Source organism: Phascolarctos cinereus, unplaced genomic scaffold (genome assembly GCF_003287225.1).
Source record: "Phascolarctos cinereus isolate Bilbo 61053 unplaced genomic scaffold, phaCin_HiC Scaffold_5;HRSCAF=322, whole genome shotgun sequence".
Classification (NCBI taxonomy): Eukaryota; Metazoa; Chordata; class Mammalia; order Diprotodontia; family Phascolarctidae; genus Phascolarctos; species Phascolarctos cinereus.
In genome coordinates this window covers 112,411,041-112,436,855 of record NW_027555958.1, presented here as the reverse complement: position 1 = coordinate 112,436,855, position 25,815 = coordinate 112,411,041, and the positions used below count along the sequence as shown (strand labels likewise).

At 35.6% G+C, this 25,815-nt stretch overlaps 1 protein-coding gene across 1 annotated transcript in view; it reads right to left on the bottom strand.

The window, feature by feature from the left end:
• Positions 1-1,321: 1,321 nt before the first annotated feature.
• Positions 1,322-25,815, bottom strand: part of NMBR (neuromedin B receptor) — a 28,404-nt gene continuing 3,910 nt past the window's right edge. Inside the window, exons 2-3 of the mRNA XM_020972488.2 lie at positions 8,806-9,154; positions 1,322-4,519 (exon numbers count right to left, since the gene is read on the bottom strand). Of these exons, the coding sequence (XP_020828147.1) occupies positions 4,118-4,519; positions 8,806-9,154 (751 nt within the window). The 3' untranslated portion in view covers positions 1,322-4,117. The remainder of the gene's footprint in view (positions 4,520-8,805; positions 9,155-25,815) is intronic.

The window sequence follows — 25,815 nt, the reverse complement described above, 5'->3', positions numbered from 1 at the left end:
TCTTCCCAAATAAGTTCAACAACAAGTTCAATCTTCTCTGCCTTAGCTTCCGTCACCTTGCCTCCCTGTTCCTCAATATCTCTAATTCTAATATACGCAAGCTATAATTAGAAGTATTTGTACTTTTGATGTATCCCCATTCTCAAAGGGAAAGTGAATTGGATCTGTTATCAGAATTGCCAGTTATGACTCTCCCTCCACATCTGTCTTTGGAGAGTAACGTAATATGTTATTCCCATAATTGGTATTGCATCGAAAAGACCTTAGTGGCAAATGTACTATCAAAATATCCCTCAAATCTATACCACACTGTAGAAACGTATTCCAGAACTATTTCTTTAGTTCTGTCTCTTAGTTCTATCATTGACAAAAGTGCAGCTGTATGTAGAATTTAGTTCTATTCCCTTTCTAATGTGTTTGGTGATGTGCAGACATCTGATATATCCTTTTGAGAGTTTTTTTCTTCTTTTATCTACATACCCATAGGTTTTTGTTTCTATGATATTATTGTATGGATGAACTCTGAATAAACTTATTCTTTATTTTATCTTTAAAACCAAGATCAAGGAGAAATAGAGTGTCTGGAGAATAGATATAAATTTATCTAAAAATATTCTATGAAATCCAGGAAATATCAAATTCTTAGATCTCAATTTAATATTACCTGCTCCTTTAAGCACATGTAATATTTTTTGTTTTAATGCTTAGAGGAAATCTCAAGTGCCAAATATATCTTTTATAATATGCCAAATTCTCAATTATCTGTGTTTTAAAAAGTAAAGATTAGAGAAAGTTAATGGAAAATCACATCATCCCATAAAGGAAAACTTTTAGGAAGAGTACGATCAGGGTTACAAACCAGACTCTATGTCATAGAACTTGCATACTATAGATAGATTTACACAGATAATCTTCAAAATAGCTCATTTGTAGGCAGAAAATCAAGATTTGATATTTTTTTCAAAGTCCTCAAAACACAGGCAATTCCCAACTTCATTTTAAATACATTGAAAAACAAAAGTATCAACAAACACACAAAATAAAACAAAAAATGGGGGGAAATCACAAAAATAACCAAAACAGCAGCTGAAGGACAATTAATCAGTGAAAAATGAGAAACATCTAATCTTAATATTAACCAGATTCTTAGATACTTGAATTTTGAAAAGAAACATAAATTTGTAACACTGCTATTATTAAATTAGGACCACCAATGAATGACTAATGATGGTTAGTATGTCAAATGTATGATAAATACTTAACATAAACCTAATATGCAGACTGCTTTATTAAGCAGATTCTTTCTGTCTTTGCAAAATTTAGCATTGGCCAGATGTCAGGTTAAATACTAAAATTATTCAGACATTTTAAATTAACAGGATTTTGGATATAAGCCATGACATATGTGAATTGAAGGATATGAATTTGGAAAAGAAAGGAGGCTATATAAAGTCAACAGCTGGCTATGAATGAAGATGCTGTCAAAAAAGCAAGACTTAATTTTTCAGATAGCTTAAGATACTGGAATGAGAAATTCTTGACTATGGATGAAGGACATATAATGAGGATTGAGAAAACTATATATGGCCAGAGGCTTTCTAGTTTGATCAAGAGAATTTAAAAATGAAAGAGGGAAGGGGGAAAAAGCTGTAGATAAATTATAAACTTGTTCCTAAAGGGAATACAAAGTAAAACAAAAAGAGGGATTTGTGTAACCTAGTTGAGATTTTCCACTTTTCACAGAAGAAAATAATGATAAAGAGGGACAGGAAAAGCTCTGACATCTTTAGATGTTTATTTAACAGCACAAAACATAAATAATAAAGAATATTGAAATTTCAACACGTAAATGATAAATAACCTCATATGTATTGTTGGGCCTTAGTGGGAAAGAATTCATGACTGAAATATGTCAATCTCAGGAACAATTTCATTTTTGTCTTTGTATCCCCAGTGCCTAGGAGAGTGCTTTATATATAACAGTCAATTAATAATTGTTGCATTTAATGTTAAGGAAACAGATCCAATTTAAAAGGCAGTAGCTTAGCAATGTTGTTCAAAGTCTGTATCTATACAGAAATACAGGAACCTAAAATACGGTAGCAAATATTTGTGTGAAGACATAAGAAAAGAAAAACAAATTATTTCACAGAAATGTAATGCAGGCCACCTTGATGGATGGAGGAAATGGATGATGAATTACTGATGAAGACCATTGAATTGGCACGGAGGTCAAATATACTAGTGATGGGGGATTTAAACTCCACAGACATCTGCCAAAAACATTATTCCACTAAAAATGCTATATGAAATGAATCCTTGGTTTTATAACAATTTTAGTTCCCATAAGGTAAAGGACTTTAATGAAGTATTAATGTGTAACTAATTCTGACTATTGAGGAGCAACTGGGTGGTCAAGCAGAAGTTTTGGGCACCTAAAGGGAAAGGGACCATTTGACCCTAAGAATTTATGGTGGTCAAAAAGGGAAACAGTGTACATAGCAGACATCTCTCTAATTCTATAGTTACGTGGTGAGTTTTTTGAACCCAAGCGTTGCCCTTTATATGTATTCACAAGACTAAACTAAAATCAATGGGTGAAAATTATGAGAAGGCAGATTTCTTCTCAATATAAGGAAGAACTTCAAACAATTAGAACTATGTGAATATAAAATACTTTGTGAAGTAGTGAGCTTATCACTTGAAATGACCACTTGATTGTTCACAATGTTTGAATAAGATAAAAGTCAACAACTGCATTTCTTCTGATAAGCTATATGGCTTCTAGGTGTTACCATCTACCCTATAGCCCCCTGGCATTTTATTACCTAAATAATCTAACTCATTCTGCCATATGTCGTTTGAAAACAGCAATGATTTAAAATGGGCTGATTCAAAGGCAAGGCTTTCTGATTCATGATTGAAGATTGGATCATTTAATTAAGACCAGATTTGCTTTTAGATTAAAAAAAAAAAGATACCAATTCACAGCAGAGTGTGAAGTAGTATGGCATAGTGGATAGCAGTCTGAATATGGAACCAGAGGACTTACATTCAAATCTTGGTTTGGCTACTTGTTCCTTATGTGGCCTTCTGTAAAGTCACTTAATCTCTCTGGGTCTCTATTTCCATATTTATAAAAAGATGAAGTTGTACTAGATGGCCTCTGAAGTCCATTCTGACTCTAAATCTATGATCCTATGAGATGTGAACCATAAAACAACTTAATCAGCTATAGATTTTAAATAGTTTGTTGTGGTGGTGGTTCAGAAGCTGACATGAATTGCAGAGCTCCTATAACTACTGTTCTCAAGGGACAGCATACATGTACTTGACCATACCAACAGGAACAATTCATCACCAAAGAAGAATTCTACTGTTTAGTACAGATGGTACTAACCATTATGCTATTTCATTGTTTAGTGAATTATTATTGTTATTTTTTTTACTGTGTTTTAAAAAAACATATATCATCTTAGAAGCCAAACTTCTGAAGTTCAGGGATGCATTTGATGTTGACATATTCACTGAATTTTCAATAACTATTATCACCATTTAGAATTTGGGTCCAAATTTTTGTGCATATATTGGCACCATTTGTAGAAATCCCCAAAGTAAACATCTGTAAATGTGACCTATACCAGAAAGGAAAAGTCTCTGAAAAAACTAAATCTCAGTATCATGTAACCCCTTATGGAATATCTTAAGAAACATAGAAATTCATGTCATATTTCCAAGAAAAACACTTCTAAGGAAAATATTCTGCAGTCAGCTGTGGCAGTTGCTTAAATCTTACAGTTTGTAATACTGTGTTATATCAAGCTGGGGTGATTTTTTTTGAGAGGGAGGTGCAGATTGAGAGCATGGAAGACGTTTTAGACCAGTCTTCAGTCTTTCTCTATGTAGGCAATCCATGTGTTGAATGTAATTAAAAAACCCATTCAAAGAAAAATACTTGTCTTGTTTGTCTTGCCTTCTCTGAGTCAACAGCGATCAGTCCTCTAATGAACTAGCTGAAAGAACGTGGGAAGAAGGAAGGAATTGTTTAATCCTGCCCAGCTCAGCAAGGATATAAAGAGAGTGTATTCTTTCAAGATAGTGAGTCAAATGACTGGAATCACAGATTCATTTCCTGCTTCATGCTGTGCCCATTCAGGAAGGCAGAATTGGTCACTGTGTTCTTAGCATTGCTTTTCAGAGAAGTCATCCGCACAGCAGAGGAATTAAGCAGGTAGCTTGGAGATCTCTCCCTATAGGCCCTCCTCCCACAACAAAGCTGACTGTTGAAATGTCTCCTGAAGCTCTCGCTGAGCAGGTAAAGAGCAAATGGGTTGACACAAGAGTTGCAGAAGCTCAACACCCGAGCCACTAAGGTGATGATCATGTGGCCAAGGGATGGGTCAATTTCTTTGTAATTAAAAGATCGATACATGTAGAGCACATGATTTGGAAACCAACAGAGCACAAAGCAGCCCACAAAGACCAGGACAATTTTAGCCAGGCGTTTTCGTGTTTCCATCTGAAAATAGAAGAGAAATAATCATCTAGATGAGCAGAGTCAAATCAAGTCAGTCTCCAACATTACAATCATTGAAATGAGTGAAGTGGACCTTGATATGACAATGCATCCAAATTACATCAGCAAAACATTGACTTCTCTTCATCAAAGTGGCTTCAGGCACTGCTGTGAAATCTCTTAGCTTAATGGTATGTAGCATTGTCTTTACCACTTATATTTGACAGTTTACATACACTGAGGTGATGAATCACAAGTAAATACCTAAGCCTTTACATTTCCAATCCACAATCTTTCAAAGCTCCCTTGTGTTTAACTGTTTTTCTTTTTCTTGAGCTTCCAACTATTAACACAAATTATCTCTGTTTATGTTAAATCCACCCAATTAATGAAGCATGAAAACTAAACAAACTTGGGCATATTTCAGACACAAGAGTAGTCTGAATAGGTAAAATATAAGAAACTTTTAAAGTAGAGATGATTTTTTTTAACCCTTACCTTTCCAAACAGACATCTAATAATACTGTACTTTGATGGAGCCCTTTAGAGTTTACAGAGCTCTTTCCTCCCAAGAATCCTTTGAGATGCAAGCATTAGTATCTCTGTTTTAGACATGAGGAATCTGAATCTCAAAGAGCTCAAGTGACTTGCCCATAGTCACAAGGCACAGTGCAGTGCAAAGAATGCTGAATTTAGAGCCACAGAATAAGAGATCAAATCCAGGCTCTACCATTTAACTGTCTGAGTGACTTTAAACAATTCATGTAATCTCTCTGGGTTCCTCAAAGGTAAACTGAAAGTGTTGAATTAAATGACCTCTAAAGTCTCTTTTAACCTTAAATCTATGATCTATCTATTTATTTCAAGTCCACCTTTCTTCCCACACCTTGCTACCTGTATACATGTATTATTGACCTGTGAAAATTGTCAAGTATTTCACAAATTTAAAATGGTTTAAAAATAAATTTTTTTAAATCTCAAAAAAATCAGATTGAGTTTCCTTTTATTTCACTATAGCATGCATTTTGAAGGTAGTTATTTTGTGGAAAGTCTCCAAAAACTTCCTCTCAGGGGAGAGAGTGGGGAGAATTTCTGTTCTTTTGTTTTATCTCTAAATCATTTTCTACCACCCAGTTTCTGACAGTTTGATTATATCTGTCTTAAAATTTTTAAATGCATTTTAAAATAAGAGCTGTGTAGCAAATTGAGAAAAGGTACTATTACCATGCAAGACTTTTCCTTGAGTTCCTAGTGGAATATGTGGACTATGTTCAGATCTGTGATTTTATTGGTGTAGGGAAATCCAGGGAAGATGTTCTCCCGTACATAGTGGCAACTACTCCTAACATCCTCTTAGAGAGTTATCTATCACTGAAAGGTCAAAGTGACTTGCACACAATTAGTTTATGTCAGGAAGAGAATTTAAATATGCCTTCCTGATTCCAAGACCAGCTTACTATTTTCTATGTCATTTCCTGTTTCCTTCCAGTTGAAGATGCCAATTTTAAAATTGTGCTTTTTGATGCCCCTTTCAGTAACAATTTATATCAGGATTTAGAAGAAGCGGTACCTCCAATCCAAGTTAATATTCCAAAAATACCAACTCTATCTCACCAGTCTTCTGCTCAGAAATTACTACTTCAATTTCAACCCCTATCTCTCTGGCTGCTATGATTTAATATTTGAAAGCACAGTTACTGGAATTATCTGGTAGTTCTATTTAGACAAACAAAAAAGCCCCAATTACTACCCAGTCCAGCCATATCCAACAAGACATTTAAAATGACCAGGAGCTTCATGAGCTCTTGGCTGATACAATCATGCCTTATGGTGCAATGATGCCCAACATTCATTCCACACTATTTCCCTGGAAAATTATACAAGATCTGTAACATGCAAAACCTCTTTCTCCCAAGGAAACCTATGGGGCTTTTACCTTTACACTCATATTGATTTCTCTAAACAACTTCATTTGGCATGGGATGATTTAGTAGATGGTAATTTGGGTTTTCAATTTTTTGATGTCATTTTAAGAAATAAAAAAATGTTTACTGCCTTAAAAAAAATCAATTAACTATAGGATAAAGTCCAAATGTCCCCTGTTCCACATTGACTTCCTTCCCCTGAATTTTTGTTGTCTACAGAATAAAGTAATAATATTATAGAATGTTAGAAGAACAATGGTCTAGTTGAATACCCTAATCTGTTGATGGATAATCTCTGAATCTATATCTTATCTTCCCAGCTATATTGTAATATTCTTTGGGCAGAAATCGTGCCTCCAATGTCTTTATTTTTCCCAGACTTTAACATGGTGCCTTGACACAGCAGGCTCTCAAGAAATATTTTCTTACTAGTCAACTGATTTGGTTGGCAAATACACATTCTCTGACTTTGACACTGCTAGTTGTATATCTTCCTGAGCACCAAAGAGAAGAATTGCCAAGGTTAGGAAAAAAGTTCTATGAGCAAAGAAGCTCCATATAGAATACCCTGTTTGGAGGGTACACAATTTGAAGCCAGTGAGTTTTTAGTTTTGTTGTCAAGAGCTTGCAGACTGCTCATCTAAATTGCCATTGTGGTATAAAAGACAAAATTTCCTCTACTGGGGCAACCATGAGATTAGAAAGCAGAAGAAAGAGGCAATATAATAAAGGAGAAAGAGTACTAGGTTCAAGTCTCAGCTCTAACAGTAGATATATGATCCTGGAAAGTCAATTAAGCACATTGTGCCTCAGAATTATTATTTTAAAAAGTGTTATATCAATGTTATTTAGTGTCATAGAGTAAAAAGTTAGTTAATGGTAATTTTCCCACTATGTCAGATCTAGTTGGAAAAGTACAACCCAACTGTATACTTTGTTTTTACTATAAAAGCAATTATATAATTGTCTCAACTGAAATGTTCACTTTTCAATCAGAAAAAGAATATTATTGAGACCCAGCATAAAAAGTTGTGATTAAAAAAAACCCTACTCAAAAGAACCTGGGGCAGCTAGGTGGCACAGTGGATAGAGCTCCAGCCTTGGAGTCAGGAGGACCTAAGTTCAAATCTGGCCTCAGACACTTGACACTTACTAGCTGTGTGATCCTGGGCAAGTCACTTAACCCTGATTGCCTCACCAAACAAGCAAAAAACCTACTGGAGAAATCAGTTTTTGTTAATATTGTTTCAGTAGAGCACAGAACCCTGATCTGTATTTCTTTTATTTATTTTTATTCTACCTAATTCAAAGGAAGTTATGAAATCCATTATCACATAATCTAAATCAACTCAATTCTGCTCCTCTCAACCAAGGAACAAGCAGAGATAATTTGTCCCAACCTATGAAAGCCAACAGAGGATTTCTCTCTCCAGGTTTACACACAAGGCTGCCCTTTAAAGCCCTGGTTTCCAGTAGTATTTAGGTTCCTTTTTTTTTTAAATCAGTATGATTGGTTCCTATTGGTAATGATCTTAATGGCAAGTTTGGAGATTTACTTTGAAAAAGTTTTTACTGTAAGCAAAATTGTACAGTAGTCAATGTCCACCTTCAGCTCCTTTCTACCTCCTGGCACCCACTTCTCCCTGGTGTCCTGCACTTTTGCAGTACCTTCAGGCTGCCTCGTAACAACCACAGTGTCATCCCACTTATGCCTCCTTTCCCCAGGCAGTGTCAATGCTCTAAAATTAACTCCCTTTTCCCATCCTTATTCTTCAACAAAACTCTAATTCCCTACCTGAATTTCAGTTAGCTGCTCTGAGAAAAAAAAAATCTGATTAAACTAAGGTATTATGTGACCAAATGTCACAAAGACATTTACAAATGAAAAAGAAAACATTAGCCCTGAGAAATTAATTTCTAATGGTAGAATTTTAAACCTTATGACAGGATTGTGGGCCACATATTGGGGGGTAGGGGGAGGTAAGACCTTCTAAGAGCACTTCAAATCACACTACATTATGTAAATATATAATCCATCTAAGTACTAGCCTAGTCCTGACTACATAAAAGGCTCTAATGCTATTCTGCTATTTCATCGTAAGAACAATTGAACCCTTACATCTGACTTACAATAGACATATGAGTCTCTTATATATATATTCTACCTCTCCCCCCACCTTAGAATGTGAGCTCCATGAGAACAGAGACTCTCTCTACTTTTCTCTTTATATCTCCAGTGCTTAGCACAGTGCTTTGAATATAGTAATTACTTAATAGATGCTTTTTCATTCATTCATTCACAGTTTTCTGAGCTTCTAGGTAAAATGAAAAACAATTGCTAGTGTATTCCCATCCATTTCTTACCTGCTTTTTAGAATGCTCATTGTATTCTCCAGGGATATTGTGTGCACTTTTGATTAATGTTTTTGCAATGTGATAATAATAAATACTTATGATAACAAGAGGTATGAGGAAATAGACCAAGAAAATCATCACTGAGTGGATCTTTGGATGTAGCTCATCAGTCTGTGGGTATGGCATACATGCTGTGAAGCTGCCATTATCCATGCTACTGATGTGGGCCACTTCAGAGAATACTGCTTCAGGAACTGCTAACAGCACAGAAATTACCCATATGCCAATGGCTTTCACACAAGTCCACAGGACTGCACCTGATGTCTGGATATCCATAGGGTTCACAATGGCTTTATATCTAGAAAGAAAACAAATTTTTATTTTATTTTTCAAATTTCTTCTAACATATGTAAGAGAAGCCAACACTCTACTTCCAGCTTGTGAAATGTCTAAGTCTTTCACTCCTCATTTTTCTACCCTTAGGTCATTTTCACTATTTGTTAGTAAGGTGGGCCAGAGATTAAGCATGAGTTACAAGTTCCAGATTGAACTGTTTAATTAAGCACACTAAATGAAGGCGCAGAATAGTGCAGATAATAAAAAATTGCAGGAATTCAAGAACTGTTAATATATAATAATAGTTCACATCTATATAGCACTTTAAAGTTTATAAAGCACTTTACATAGATTATCTAATTTGATCATCAGAAGGTTCTATCATTATACCCATTTTACAGATGAATAAACTGAGGCTGTCAGAGGCAAGTGACTTGCCTACAGTCTTATAGCTAGTGTCAGAGGCAGGATTTGAACTCAAATTTTTCTGAGTTTGAGTCCAAGTCTAGAACTCTATCCAAAATACCATCTAGCTGCCTTAGTATATTTTGGTATTTGCATTTGGCGATGTCTAATGTCCTAGAGGAGCAGCTAGGTGACATAGAGTCCTGACTCTTCTTCATGAGCTCCAATCTGACCTCAGACACTCACTAGCTGTGTGATCCTGAACAAGTCACTTAAGTCTTTTTGCCTCAGTTTCCTCATCTTTAAAATGAGCTGGAAAAGGAAATTACAAACTACTCCAGTATCTTTGTGAAAAAACCACAAATGGGGGTCACAAAGAGTTGGACACAAATGAAAAACAGCAATGTCCTGGAAATTCATAATAGTTCTTAAATCATTGTCATTGGATTCTGACATGTGAAAATGCGATTATACTGTGCTCAGAACTCTCCCCTGATTTCCATAGGAAAGAAAAATGTCTTTACTTCTTCCTGGAGCTAGCATTCTTTCTTTGAACCAACTTAAGTAGTATTGCCCTTTTTCTGCCTTAATTTGCTATATTTCATTTTATGACCAGGGAGTGAGAGAGAGAGAGAGAGACAGTTAAGTGAGTTAAATGCCTCCGTTTCAATGAATAATGAAACTAAAATAAATAATAGATGTTAATGAAGGACTTTATCACCTGCTTTGTTGTGTAAACAAGAAATTGAAAGCATACTTTGAGATGAAATATTATAAACAGATCATTGAAACTTGACTATTTCAAAACTATTTGAAGCTATAGTTGAGAAAACTCAGTAATAATGGTTCAAACTATTGATTTGAAGGAAAATCTGGAGTTAATTTCAGATCCATGTTCTTCCTGTTTCCATATTATCAGGTATAATCAAGACCTAGCTTTCTACTCTGTTTTCTATGCCACTGGTCTCCAAACTTTTTTGATCATGCCTCTTCTCAGTGTGTTTTTTTTTTCCTGGTGTATAGATTGGCTAGGGGAAAGACAAAGAGTGGGGGATGCCAACAACACTAGCACAGATGCCACTATATGTACTTAGGTAGGGGTTAGGTTATAACTGCCTGAGAGATTAGCAGCTTGCACAACAATGGGAAAGGGGTGATCTGGGAGAGTATTGGGCCATAATGGTGAAGAGTAGATAAATATTTTGTGTTGGATAAAAGCCTCAAGATTAACTAGGGTGGGAAACAAATTCATCTTCCCACCCTCTGATTGATTGATTACATATCCCCTTGGGGTCAATCCACAAGCTCCCAGAGAAGGTCCTAGCCCCTACTCTGAAGACTACTGATTTTATCAGTGCACCTGATATGTTAAATTCATAGCATTTTAGACCTTAAATAGACCTTCATTTTCATTTAGTCCAGCCCCTACATTTTGCAGACAATGATTGATTGCATAGTGACCCCAATTCCTACTTTTTCCTTACAAAATGCAGTAGTAAATAGAGTAATTTCATAAGAGAATTCCTGTCACTGCAGTGCAAAAATTACCAAAATAATGATACCTTTGAACTCAGTGATGCTATTATTGAGAATATATCCCAGGACCACTGCATGCTATGCTTTTGGAGAATACAAATCCAACTGTAATAGAAGATAATGGGAGAGACCACAGGAATCTTTGTTCCTCTAAAACCAGGAGAATCCACAGCTTAAATTTTCTTGGGCTTAAAAGGGAGAGTTGAGTGATGTTCTATGTAAGTATCATAACATGAATTCAAAAATGTCAGAAGACAAATCTGAGAACAGACAATTTATCAGAGATGGTAATGCAGTCCCAGGATGGTAATGCAACTCTGTTTCATAATCTGAACACTGATTTTACCTATATATCTTTTGCTTCAAAAGGATCTGTCTCTGTGAAAGTATTTTTTTAACCTGGAGGAATATAATACAAATGAAAATGGATATAATCAATCACGTTTCCCTCAAACATTGGTAGAAAAAAATTCATAAATAATGATGGTCTCCAAACTGTTTCATATGTAGGTACTAACATAGTCTGATATGTGCAGAGGGCTGTTTTCATTAATGCAAATAAACTCAGTAAAATAGTTCCAATTTTAACAAATGAGAAACAAAAAAATGGAAAAGGAAAAAAGGAAGTAGAAATGTAATTTATGCATTGAAATTTTAATAATCCTTTTATTGAATCTTGTCTGTCATCTCTGTTTGATATGAACATATCATAAATTGATTTAATCATAATTTTTAAAAGTTAATGAAAATTATCTCATCCTCTAAATTCATTTCTGCTTGAAAAATCATCTCACTACATTCATCTCCACATTCCCCTGAATTAGAACTTGGCATTTTTCATCTTGAATTATATATGCATTTACATTCTCATGAAACATTGACTTTCAGAACTTCTGGGAGAGACCATAAGTATTCTGTACTCTAGATACTGGTACTGTCATCACTTTATGTCAGATTAAAATACAAAATATTTCAAGAAGTGTTTCAAGAAGAAAGAGCATATCAGGGTTGTTGGTTCTTTTGTTTGTTTGTTCTTAGCAATTTTCAAGTTTTTTAGATGTTAGAATGTTAACTAACATCAGTATTTTAACTTCCTAAGTGGCATAATAATTGCCCACTTGCATTGGTAGAAAAGGAAGCTTCCTCTATCAAGGAAACCATAAGCAGATCCCCTAAAGTTAGCTTGTTCCACAAAACTACATTTTATGTGGTCCCCCAGAGGACCTTGAAGGAAAGGGATGGGACTACAGATTTTATCTTCATAGGGAACTTATGAGTGGGGAGACTACTTCTACTAATGTAGACTGGCACTTTCTCTGAAATTTAGAGGCCTAGAGACTGCCCAAAACACTGAAACGTCAGCAAATTACTTAAAAGTAGGTTGTCCTGGTTTCAAGGTTAGCTCTCTATCCACTACACCAAGATATTTCTCCAGAATATTCCGTTCCCACGCCACTCCTAATAAAAAATACAAGACTTACTGTTTTTAATTCTGGTGGGGGTGGAGATAGGGAAGGGCATTGGTCTGAACTTAGGATTTCATCAACCTGAGGAACTCACCCAATTCACCTCTAACTTTAAGTTGTGAGCTCCTTGAGATCAGGGGCTAACTTTTGCCTCCCTTTATATCACCAGAATTTAGCAGAGCACATAGTAGGTGCTTAATAAAGGTTTGTTGATTAATTGATTATGGCTTTCAAGAGTTGCCTGAGGCACTGAGAGGTTATTTGATATGTTAATGGTTACAAAATGTGTGAGAGGTAGGATAACTCCCACAAGGCTTCCTGAGTCCAAGACCAGTCTGGTACGCATACTACCTCTCACGGAAATTCATAAAAAAGAAGAAATGTGGGCTGGCAATAGTAGAGAAACCTAGTGGAAGAGAGGACTTAGCAAAATATTGTATCTTCTGACTTTCAGTGTTGAGAAGGAAACTAAATTTAATAATTGCTCTGTGAAATTGCTTTCTAATAATAATGGTAGGAGCTCAAATTAAAGTTTATAAAGGCTTTATACACATTGTGTCATTTGTTCCTCACGATAATCCATTGAAGTAGTGTTGCATGAATTTCCTCATCAGTTCATCTAATTAATGCCAATATGATAGAACCAATCATAGAAACAGACGTTTTTATATACTTAAAGTGCAACATACCCCACCAGCAGTTGATGGGAATGTATACTATTCACAATTCAGCTAGCAACATTTATATATTACACCAAACAAAGAAGCAAACAAAAAGATGGCTGCTCTTTACACTGAGGATAGTTATACAAAGAAAAAAGTGTGCTTGTTTAGGAGAGTGTATATCATTAGCTACACAAGATAGATAAGAAACTATCTTCGTAGTATAGCTAGTTTCATTAAATCAAAGGGAACTACCTATCAGGTTGGATAAGAGGAGACATTCCAAAGATTAAATCCTCTCTCTCTCTCCCTCCCTCCCTCTCTCTCTCTCTCTCTCTTCTCTCTCTCTCTCTCTCTCTCTCTCTCTCTCTCTCTCTCTCTCTCTCTCTCTCTCTCTTTCTCTCTCTCTCTCTCTGTAATTGATGGTTTGTTTATTTGTTTTTTGGTTTGCTTTTGATTTTTTTTGCATCAATTGGAGAAGCAGAGAAGACACTGAAAGGGAATCAACTGCTGTACTTGGTCTTGCAATTCATGCAGAGGTCATACACAACAAAATGAAGACTACAGAACAAGATGGAGAGTAAGTTATATTCTCCAAAAACTTCACTTTCAACAAAAGTTAAAGCAGAAACTCTCTTATGACTCTAGTATTCCCATTTTGTAGGTGAGGAAACTGAGACTCAGAGAGGTTAAATGACTCTATCAACTCCAAGATCAAATACAAAATAGTCTGACTGATATTCAAAGCTGTTCATAACTTGACATTTCCAGTTTTCTTACACTTTACTCTCTCTCAGACACACTGTGATCCAGACATTGGCCTCATGCTACTCCTTGCCCAAGATTCTCCATCTCCATCTCCAAACTCTGGGCATTTTCACTGGCTGTCTGTCCTCCATGGCTGGAATTATTTCCCTTCTCATTTCTGCTTCCCTCAATTCCTTCAACTCCCAGCTAAAAACCATACCTTTCATAATTTTTTTCCCATTCTCCCTTAATGTTAGTGTCAACTCTTTATTGATTATCTATAATTTTTCCTACATGTATTTTATTTGTACATAGTTGATTACATACTGTCTCCCCCACTAAACTGTGAACTCCTTGAGAGAAGAGAATTTCTTTTGCCTTTCTTCATATCACCAGGATTTAGCACAGTGCCTGGCACACAATAAAAGCTTAAAAATATTAATTGACTACCTGGCTTATAAAGAGTCACATATCTAGTTTTCCTGAACCCAGGACTAACTCTCTATCCACTACTCACATTGCTTCTGCACTTAATAATGTTTTTTGAATGTAATTGGATTTGCCAAACACAATTCTCTCCTAAGGATCAATTGAGCAACCAATAAGCCAGGACAAAGGACAAAGTCAAAAGTCTGGCAACAGAGCCTGTAGGAGGAAAATGTGGTCTCAGGTCAAGGACAATGTATCCTTCCCAGAAAAAGGTCAGGAAAACAAGAAGTAGAAGGAAAGACTTCAACTAACGGTTATTTGTTTCATGACACAAGAAGCAGCTTTATTTGGTAATAATTTTGTGAGACCAGAGGTAATAGCCACATCCTCATTCAAGGCACCACCCCAAACTTCCCCCTTCTTCTATACATTCTAGTCATCTGAAGCCCACTTAGTTATAGGTTTGAATCGAAAGAAACTAAAAGGTGGAATAGACTTGGATTGGTGGAGAGGATCAAGTGCATCCTGGGCAAGAAGAATAGTTTAAGCACTGATTTCTAATTAAGAGTAGAGGACACCAGCCTGTCTGGAACAAATAATTGATAGTGCAAAATAGCAGAAAATGTCATTATAGTTGTTGGTGGTGGTTTTTTAGTGGGGAAAGGAGAGTGGATTTCCAAAGGGGGAAAAAGCTCATTTTATTTTTCCTTGAACCATCTTTATCTGAGGTCAGCTGTACATAAATTTACTTCAAATAAATCGGATGCCTGACCTCTCCGGTGATAGCTTTGAAGAAAAGGCTGAAGCTAGGAATATGATATTAATTCTGTCAAAGGTAGTTGGAGCACAATGCTTAGAGAATCACAGAATATTTGCACTGGAAGAGATGCATATATATACCATCCCCCAAACCCAATATTTCAGATTATGAAATAAACCCAGAAAGATAAGGTGACTTGCTTAAGGTCATTCAGCTAGTAAATGACAGAAAGAATCAAGACTTGACCTCTACTCTTCAGGCTCCAAGTTTTATGCTCTTTCAGCTCTGGCATACTCTGAGCCTCAGATTCCTCATTTGTAAAATAAGAATTATTGTATGCTTCTTGTGATCAAATGACTTAATATTTATAAAGTATGTTATCACCACAGATCCTATAAAAATGCTAATCATCATCAATATCATTATTTATTATTATTATTATTATTATCCTTAAGATGGAAATATTTAAGATCTAACTCTGAGCATGTGGCTCTTCATTATCCCTATTTAAATACCTTCCCTAAGCTTAACATGACTCATTATTTAAAGAGAAGATAAGTCATCCATGCAATGGGCAAACCCTCAACTTAGACCAATTATCCAGGCCTTCATCCATTTTAATTTTGTGTTGTAGAGACCAGCTGTTTTTCCACAAATTGTTTGACATCAGTCTGACAGGTACAATGAAAGCAATTTGTCTGCTACCTTCAGGAAGCCAATAACTTTGGGCTTTTTCCTAAAATTTGATTAGTAGTCTTCAGGAATGGAGATCCTCTCCACCCCCCCCTCCCAGAACTACCCCAGGAAACATTATTTATGTTAATAGTGAAAGGAATCAAATTAGGATATTCCAACAAATTTTGCTGGCAAAAAATAAATACAGCCTTAGAACTGTCACATGTTGAGTGCAGAACATGGACTAAGCAAATAACTGGCTTCTGAAAGGTTATTTTTATTTGCTAAAGGGAGTAGAACTGACAGTTCCTGACAGTTATTTGGAATTGTTTGAATGTCTCATCTATGAAAATGGTCCTGAGGGTACTTCTGTGCCTGGAAAATGCTTCATAGAAATAGGGATTCTGAAGAAAGAGTTAGTTTTAAGTGAATTTCATGCCTGTTGGTTTTGATTACTGAAAATGGTTATATTTATTTATGAAGGCAAGAAATCAAAGATGCCACTTATTATTTAGAGAATGTGAGGTTCTTGAATGGCAAGATACTCCTCATAGGTTATTTCAACAAGCCAAAGCTGATTTTTCTTTAAGTAATAATAGAGTTTATCAACTCACTTAGAACAAGGGCTCAATCCACCCACATTTCTTAAAATAGAAAATATCTTGTAATTTTAAAAAATTATTCTGCTCTTGACTTACCATATGATAACTTGTATATGACCACTTAGTTTTTCAATTTAATATTATACATTTAAATTTGTAATATGTATGAATGTCTTGAATAATAATGAGAAACATTTTTTATTTTGTTTTTCTTTCAATTCTCTTTCAGGATCTTAAAAAAATGGACTTAAATAGCCTTTATTTATAGGAATTTCTCAAAGGTTGCTGCATTGTCTCTTCATGTGAAATATTCATATATTTGCTTTAGAGTAGGGTTAAAATTGAGCAAATTGTGAAGAAAGCAAAAGCTGTCTTTGTCAACCAAATAGCCCTCACACTCAGATCAGCTCCTATGTTCTAGGTATGCCAATCCTCACCTAAAATCCATATGATGTCTTCTGCCACCCACAAGTAATTACTGTTGTGTTCCCATCCACTGAATTGACTAGTCCTGTATGAAATCCTTGGTTCCTTATTCTAGGTATTCCATCTCCACAGTTTTTCACAGGCTGTCTGTCACCTATGCTTGGAATACAACTACCTTCTTATCTCTGCCAGTTAGAATCCCTAGCTTCCTTCAAAGCTCAGCTCAAGTGTATTTTCCTACATAAGGCTTTCTCTGATCTTCCCAGGTGCTACTGCCTCCCCCACAAAATTATCTTTAATTCATTTTGTATGTGTTTTTCTATACACTTCTATATGCACATGTATTCTTGCTCGATATAATGTAAGCTCCTAGAGGGTAGGGATTGTTTCATTTTTATCTTTGTATCCTTACAGCCTCACACATAGTGGCTATTTAATACATGATTGTTGATAAAATTATTGATTGATTTAGAGAACCAAATAACAATATCATCTAACACTAGGCCATCCCCATGTGTAGTCAATATAATTTGAGAGAAAAAAATGTCCAAAAATATCTCCTTTAACAGCCTGTCATAACATCACCCTCTGACTCCAAGTCCTCATTTTGACTGTATATGTTAGTAAGTTTGACATGGGTATCAGAGTTGAAATGTTGAGACCATCTTTGCCTCTATTTTGACAAACTAAACAATATGTAGAAGCCTAAATACACACTGAAGACTAAATTCTATATGTCTTACATCTTTCTACTTTGAAGTCTCACAAAAGTTATCTAACGTAAGGAATATACCACTTGGACCAGTAATTGCTTATACTTTATACAGTATTTACTAGTTTTGAAACACTTTTTTCCTTCTTCTGGAGGATTTAGTAAAAGAGAAGAGGATTAAGCTTCACCCTAAGATCTGTTCATTTTGCAATTGGAAGAATTTCCTGAAAATAAGGAATGAAATTAATGAGAGAGGAAGTAGAACTTCTTTCTTTGGGACTGACTGTAGTCATTTAAGTGTGATGAAACCCTACGGTAGCAGAATGACCTAAATGGCTAGCCAAATTTCCTAACAGCTTATGAAAAATTGTTCAAAATTGGGATGGTCAAAATCAACAGGACCTCTTCTTTCCTCAGTTTCTTCTTTTCTGTTGGTACCTTCTATCATCAAATCAGAGCTTCATAGGATTTCATAGAATATTAGAATTTCATAAGACCTTAGAATCACATTATCTTGGATTTGGAAGGTACTTCACTGTTCATATTCTAAAACCAGTATTTAAAGAGAAATATTTATAATACCCCTGAAAACTAGTCATCTAGCTTCCACTTGAAGATCTCCAATGATATATGTAAAGTACTTTCCAAACATTAATATAAATGTCAGCTAATATTGCATTATTTCCTCTCAAGACAGCCCACTCTATTTGTGAATATCTTTCACTGTTAGAAATTTATAGCACACTTATACTACTAAACACTCCCAAGTCCTTCAGCCAGTCCTTATATAGCCTATTCTCAAGACTCTTGATCCTTTCCTGTGGACCTGTTTGTCAAAGTGATTCATAAAATATGAGACTTAGAACTGACCTCAATACTCTTGATCAGATCTGATCTGGACAGAAGAAAGCAGGATAATACCTGATCTGATTAATGAGATTTCACCTTATCTTATTGAGAACCAGGCTTCCACACTACTTTCTAACCATCTCCCCACCATGCTGTCTACACTGGCCATCATCTTTAAACCTTCACCACAACCTTGGATATTATTGCTAAGCCCCCAATTCTGACAGGTAAGCTTTCATCTTATTTTTCTGGGAACCAGCTTCCGCAACATTTCCCAGATATTTCTGAACCATGTGTGGAATGCTTATCCCTCCCCTTTCTAGCTTCACTTTATATGTTGTCTTCCCCTTTTGGCATGTAAGACCCGTAAGGGCAAAGAATGTTACTGCAGACTAGGATTTCATTAGTTTGGGGTTTTTTTTTGGGGGGGGGCAACCTTGCTACATTGATAACTCATATTGGTTTGCATTTCATTAAAACATTAAAATCCTTTTCATACAAATTGTTGTTTAGCCAAAGTTCCTTCAGTTCTGTTTGTTTTTGAAAGCTAGTGTAGAATTTTAAACTCCATTATTACATTTCTTCTTAGAACATTCTAGCCTTTTGAAAACCTTTTGAATCCTAATCCTCTCACCTAAGACATCATCTCAAAATTTAACAGTTCTTTTTTTAAAGTTTTATCCAAGTCATTGATAAAAATGAACAACAGATGTCAAAGTCAGAACCATGAGGCATTCTACCAAAGAATGTTCTTTAAGTTGACAGCAAATCAATAATAACTCTTTCTAATGCCAAGTCAATCAAATTTACTATAACAATATTAATTATATACTAACTTTACTATTATATAGCTCACATTTCTCCAAATTGTACACAAGGACAGCATAACAGTGTCAAATGTTGGCTAAAATCAAGTATACAATGTATAGAATGCATTCTTGTAACATTCCAATCTAGTAAATCATTAAAAAAAAAAAAAAGAAAGAAATTGGGGTTAGACTTAAAGAAGGCATTCTCATCCATGGTGATCAACATTTCCCTTTCAAAAAAGTTCACAAGCCATCTCCTGAATAATGCATTTGAATTGAAGTTGAGATAAATATTCTTCAGTTCAAAGGCTCCATCATTTTCAACTTTTTCTTTAAACTGGGACATTTTTACCAATCCTGTGGCACTTTTCTTGTTCTCCAAGATTACTGCCAGAAACTTTAAAAACACATTAGACAGTTCTTTGGTAGCCTGATAGCTACATCATCCAAATAAGTAAATTCAACTCATTTAGATCTAATTGTTCTCCTAATATTTCCTCCCTCGAGTTTTAACTCCCATTGAACTACTTTTTTTTTTATTTGTCCTGCTCAGTATGATGATGTTAAGAGCTGAGTTAGTTTTTTTTTTTCACCATCCTTCATTCTCACCATCCTTCCACGCTGAGCAGCAGCCCAATCCCTTCTTAATTCTTTTTGGCCCCTTCCCACTCCTCACTTTGCATACATAACCAGCCCACCCACTGTTCTGGTCATGCATATCCTTTGTGATGACTTTTACAACACGGGAAAGGTTTCCTACGCAACTCACAATCAATGCCATAGCCTACTAACATCTCTTTATCAGAGGAAGTTAGGTGACACAGTACTTAGCAGAGCTAGACCCAGAGTCAGGAAGTCCTCAGTTAAATACCCATTAAATCATATCAACAATTATATTTCCATTTCTTTCCTATGGAAAATCAATTATTAAGAAGCATTTATGACCGTAATGTAATCATCTTCTTTTTTCACTTTTGGATTGTCTACATGTTATTTTGTTAATTGTGTTTATTTTATTGGGGAGGGGCCTCTTTGCTGATTAGATCAGCAGCTTTTTCTATACTATTAAACATCAGCATGACCCTAGGCACAAATTTTCTAGGCTTAAATTTATTTATCTTTAAAATGAGTTGGATTAGATAATCTCTAAAGTCCCTCTCAGCTCTAAATCCTGATTCCAGTGATTCATGTACTTCTGATTCCTTTGAAGGAAGTCATGAATGAAAAGTTCTAAGTAAATGGTTCCATAGGAAATGGAAATGTGATTGTTAATATGATAGTAATAGCTAGCATTTGTATAGTTCTTAAACTTTGAAAATTTCTTTACAAATATTATTTCATTTTATCTTCACAATGATCTCAGGCAGTAGGTGTTATTATTCCCATCTTACTGTAGAAGAAACTGAAGCAGAGGTTGTGATTTGCCCAGGGCCACAAAGCTAGTAAGTATCTGAAGTTGGATTTGAAGTATTTGTTGACTAAATACAAACAACAGATGGGTCTGCTTTCCTGAGGCAGATATCTGGGAATTGAAGGAGAGCTTCCCAAGAATTACCAAGTCTGTGGACTTCTACCTATTTCTGGCAATTCACGTGGTGACAAATAATGTTATTACAAGGGATCTAAAAATCACTGCTAAGAACTATTTAAAAAATCCAAAAGACCTTAGAGGAACAGGTGATATTTTCATTACTACTGTGAATTACTAGTAGAGGATTTATAAAAGAAAAGCAGATTTGGGGAATGAATAGCTGACTAAGAAGATAGTGACTAAAACTTAAATCTTAACATTACAGATTAAAACATAGAAGCCTATCACTTTTGGCATGGGCTAGTGAACACCTAAGAAGGTCCAGTGTATGCAAAATACATTTTTTTGCAATATTAACAATAACTAGCATTTATATAATACTTTAAGCTTTTCAAAGTGCTATATACATATTATCTCATATGATCCTCACAACAACCCTTTGAGGTAGCTGCCATTATCATTCCCCATTTTGCAGATGAGGAAACTGAGACTGAGAAATGTTAAATAACTTGCTTTGTCATACGGCAAGTATCATAAGCAGAATTTGAATTCAGTTCTTCCTGGTTCCATGTCTCGTACTCTAGACACTGTACCACATAGAAGCTACATTGAAAATGGAGGAGAAAGAATGTAGGGGAAAAAACTAACCACATATATCATATACATACATATATCATATATATGCATACCTATACATATACATACACATACACATACACACACATATACATGTACATATACATATACATATACATATACGTATACATATACGTATACATATACGTATACATATGCATATACATATACGTATACATATACGTATACATATACATATCTTAGTTGGCTTATGTTTTCTCTTCCATAGAGAAAATGTTTTGAAGTAGGGAGTATAAAATAAAAATTATCAGCTGAGAGTGACATCCCAAGAGAGTAAGGAGATATTTAGGCATCACCTTTTTGGTTTCAGTGAGTTCAAGTTCCCAAGCCCTAATGAAATAACTTCCTTTAAATATGTCCTAAGGTACTGAAAGAATTGGCAACAGTAAATGGCAAGCCATTGATTGGTCAGTGATTTATAAAAGTTCTTAGAGAATGATACTGGAAAAGAACAATGTTATCTTGATTTTCAAAAAAAGGTAGGAAGATAGTAGAATATATCTACACTCTAGGACAGTGAGCTTGTCATCTGTTCTTGGAAAGGAAATGCTTGGTGGGCACTTAGATGATAGGAAAACTATGATTACTAAAAACCAATATAGCTTTATCAAGATCAAGTCATGTGAGATAAACCTGATTGACTACACTGATGATTTAACTGGGAATAATAAGAAAAGATACTTCAATATTTGGAGATATGACCTTATCACTATGGTACTCCATCTAATGATGAGATCACCACTCATTTATGCACCTCCCTCCTCTACATTCTTTCTTATGTTCTATTAATCTTCTATAGGAAGGCCACCCGACATGCTGAGCTAGAAGCTTTCCTCTAATTCTCATGACTTTGCATATACACCACTGGAGTTAAAAGCTATAAGTTAGTATTTGTTTTCACTATGACCCACCTGTCTTTCTTTTTAATGATTATATGTTTCTCTAATGACATCTTTTATGGTACTTCCCCAGTGTGATTCTGCTTTCACAAAGTGTTACAACCACGTCCACCTTGTACCTCTTCATTGCCCTTTGTATGACCCACAAATTTAATTCTTCTGAGATTGTGGTATTCCTTGCTTCACAGTCATAAAGGATCGCCAGAAGAATAGTGCTATTGTTTTTTAATGGCCTTTTGTTTTTGGAAGAAGCTTGCTACATTTAAAACACTGAAATGAACACTTTTTTGCCACATACAGAGTACTGCCTCTTGTGTGCAAAATAGTCATGATGATGATGATGATGATGATGCTTATGTTATGTTCCTCTCAGAGTTTTTGGAAGGAAAGAACTTTGTAAATCAACAAATGTGAGGTACTGTTATTGTTAGGAGTGGGTAAGTGGCAAGAAAAAAATTGTTCCACATCTGAAATACAGGAGAAACAGGAATGGGTAACCCAGAGAATCATTAGTGCAGAAAGAAGTCAGGGTTGAAATAAGTGGAAAAAAATGTAACCAAATTCATAGTGACATGAATATGCTATAAGTACTATGTAAATGTCAGCATTTGGCATTATGGAGGGAGTTACCTCTGGCTAAATTGTGATGTAAACAGTTTGTTGTTGATGCCCTCAAATGTCTTCTTTAAGTATCTCTCTTTTCTTTTTATCTCCATCATAGTCTTATACACGGCATCTTTATCTTTTATATTCTGCCTCAATATGCCTGTTTTTGTTTTTTATTTAGTTATCAAATATAAAAGAATTAGTTTATATCATATCAGTAAGCATTTAAGTACCTTCTATGTGTCAAGCACAGCATTAGGCACCAGAGATACAAATGCAATTAAAGCGAGACAGCGTATGTAATGCAGAACATTATTTTGCCATTTAGGTAGTATGGCCCTTTAAGCTATGGAAAGCAAAAGTTGGTGCTTAATCTTGCACCAGACCACTTTCCTCCTAAATCTAAACAACAGTGAAATGTACTCTTGCATAGCTCAGCATAGCCCGTACCTCCAATGCAAATGAATAAGAAAGCTTGCAATATAATTGCTTTAGATAATTATGTTTATACCAGAGACCAGGACACCTGGTCTAATTTGTGTGATCTCTGACCTGCAATGATGGGGTGCTCGGATAATTGTGCTTGTACTTGTGCCCCAATTTCTCCCTAGTCTCAGAAACACTGTCTCTAACAACCACTCCTCAGCCCAAGGACACTGTGCATAGCAGTTATTCGTGCATGGGCCTCAGCATGACCCTTATCTCTCTTTCCCTGGTACAGCTACACAGATCTGGGCTGCTCAGGCCCCAGCCCTCAGATCATGTCTCTGGAAGCCTCCCAATTCCTTAGTAAGTTCCTGTGTTGTGAGAAAGCTTTCCCTTGTTGCAGAGCATTCTTTCATCAAGACAGAGGGAGAGGAGTGTCCTTGGCCAGCCCAAGGACTCTTCCTCTTGCCAGACTCCAAAGATCCATCCCCCTCCCTGTCCAGTATACTCCCTGTACTTTCCCTTCCATAGCCCCCCAAAGACACCTGCACCTTTGGATTACCTCATCAGTGTCCCTGGCATTTCTTTCCCATGCTCTTTTCCATATAAACCCTAGCTTGACCCCTGATCAGGGCTGCTTGATTTGGGTGTGCATACCCCTTGCAGCCACGCACTAATAAATCCACACTTTAAATTACGTCTGGGTCTCGCTCGCTGATTTCTCGGTACAACAGTATGACCCCGTAGAAGTTACATTCTACTAGGGGAAAGGATACAACACATTCACACATAAATAATGTGGGATATATTAAAAAAAATTGCAGATTAATAGGGAGGAGTCACAGCTTGGGGGTAAAGACTTTTTCAAAGGGGTGGCACTTGACCTGATCCTTGAAGGAAACTAAAGCTTCAAAGATGTAAAGGTGAAAATGTAGTGCATGCTAAGCATGGACAATAGACTGTGCTAAGACATAATAATGAGAAATAGGATGTCATAGTACAGAGAGCAGCAAATAGACCACCAGTTTGGTTGTAGCAGAGAGTACATGAAGAGTAGTAATGTGTATTTACTCAGCATAGAAAAATAGGATGGAACCAGGTTGTGAAAAGCTTTAATGCCAAAAATAATAGTTTGGTTTTTATTAAAAGAAAGAAAGAAAAAGAGGGAGAGAGAGAGAGAGAGAGAGGAGAGAGAGAGAGAAAGAGAGAGAGGAGAGAGAGAGAGAGAGAGAGAGAGAGAGAGAGAGAGAGAGAGAGAGAGAGAGAGAGAAATGAGGAGCCACTGAAGCTACCTGACATGGTTAGACTGGTTTCTAAAATGCATCTACTTCAGAGACTAGTGAACTCTATCCAAAATTATTAAATATCAAAAAGACTTTGAGAAGCAAAGGAAGGGAAGCCAAATAGTGAGGTTTCAGCATTGTAACAGGTAATAAGAGAGATATTTAGGCCAAAAGGATTTTGTCAATATTCTGTAAATTGTGCATGGATGTTACCCAATATTTACCTATAAAGTGAATCCTATTCATAAAAATTGGATCCAACTGGATCTTTTCCAGGGATATATGACTCTCTTCAAAGGACAACTGTAGCTAAATCAATTTACAAGCATGTTAAAGAGCCTGTTATGTGTGCTAGACAGTGGAGATAACAATCTTAGGCACAAGTATAAGAAAGCAGCACTGATTAGGCCATCAATCTCTGTCCTTATATTTAAAAAATACAATATGGGGCCCAAATGAGTGTCTGGGCCAAAATGATCTGCTCAAAATTTGATACTTCAGTTATGTGGTCTTGTTATCTATATTGATGAATTTTATCAAGTCTCCACTATACTTTGTACTATGTAAAGAGCTTACATGCTTTTCAATAATCTGTCTCCTTTACAGGCCACTGTGTTTTTGGCCTCTCTATGGCCCCAGGAAAATGCACATAGAAGATTAAGATTTATCAGATGGATCTTCTATGATTCAGTGACTATGAAATTTTCAGATGAGTCTTTCTGACCAAAAAAAAAAAGCCCAATTCCCTCTTCATTCAATTTCAGGGTTTTTAAATGAATTAGCCAGAAAATTATTTCAACTTTATCTTTAATTTGCATTCAAATATTTGTTATTTTGCTACTGAGACTAGTTAACATCATCTACATTGAATTATTGGACTGTTCAGCATGTGACTTTTTGGTCTGCTATCAAATAGGACAAGTTAATAACAACTTCCTTTCTCTTCTGTTTTTTCTGTTATTGCTGTGTTTATATATAATATATATATAATATTTAATAAGAGGTAAAATTTAAAATAAGTAGTGAAATTAAGGCTTCTAGACAAAGTATACTTATAAGAATAATGGAAACAGGACTGGATTTGGAGGCAAAGGACTTGAGTTTGAGTCCCAACAGGTTTGATACTAACTGTGTGACCTTAGACAAGTTAATTAATATCCCTGAATCTCAGTGCCCTTGTATGTAAAATAGAGATAAAGATTA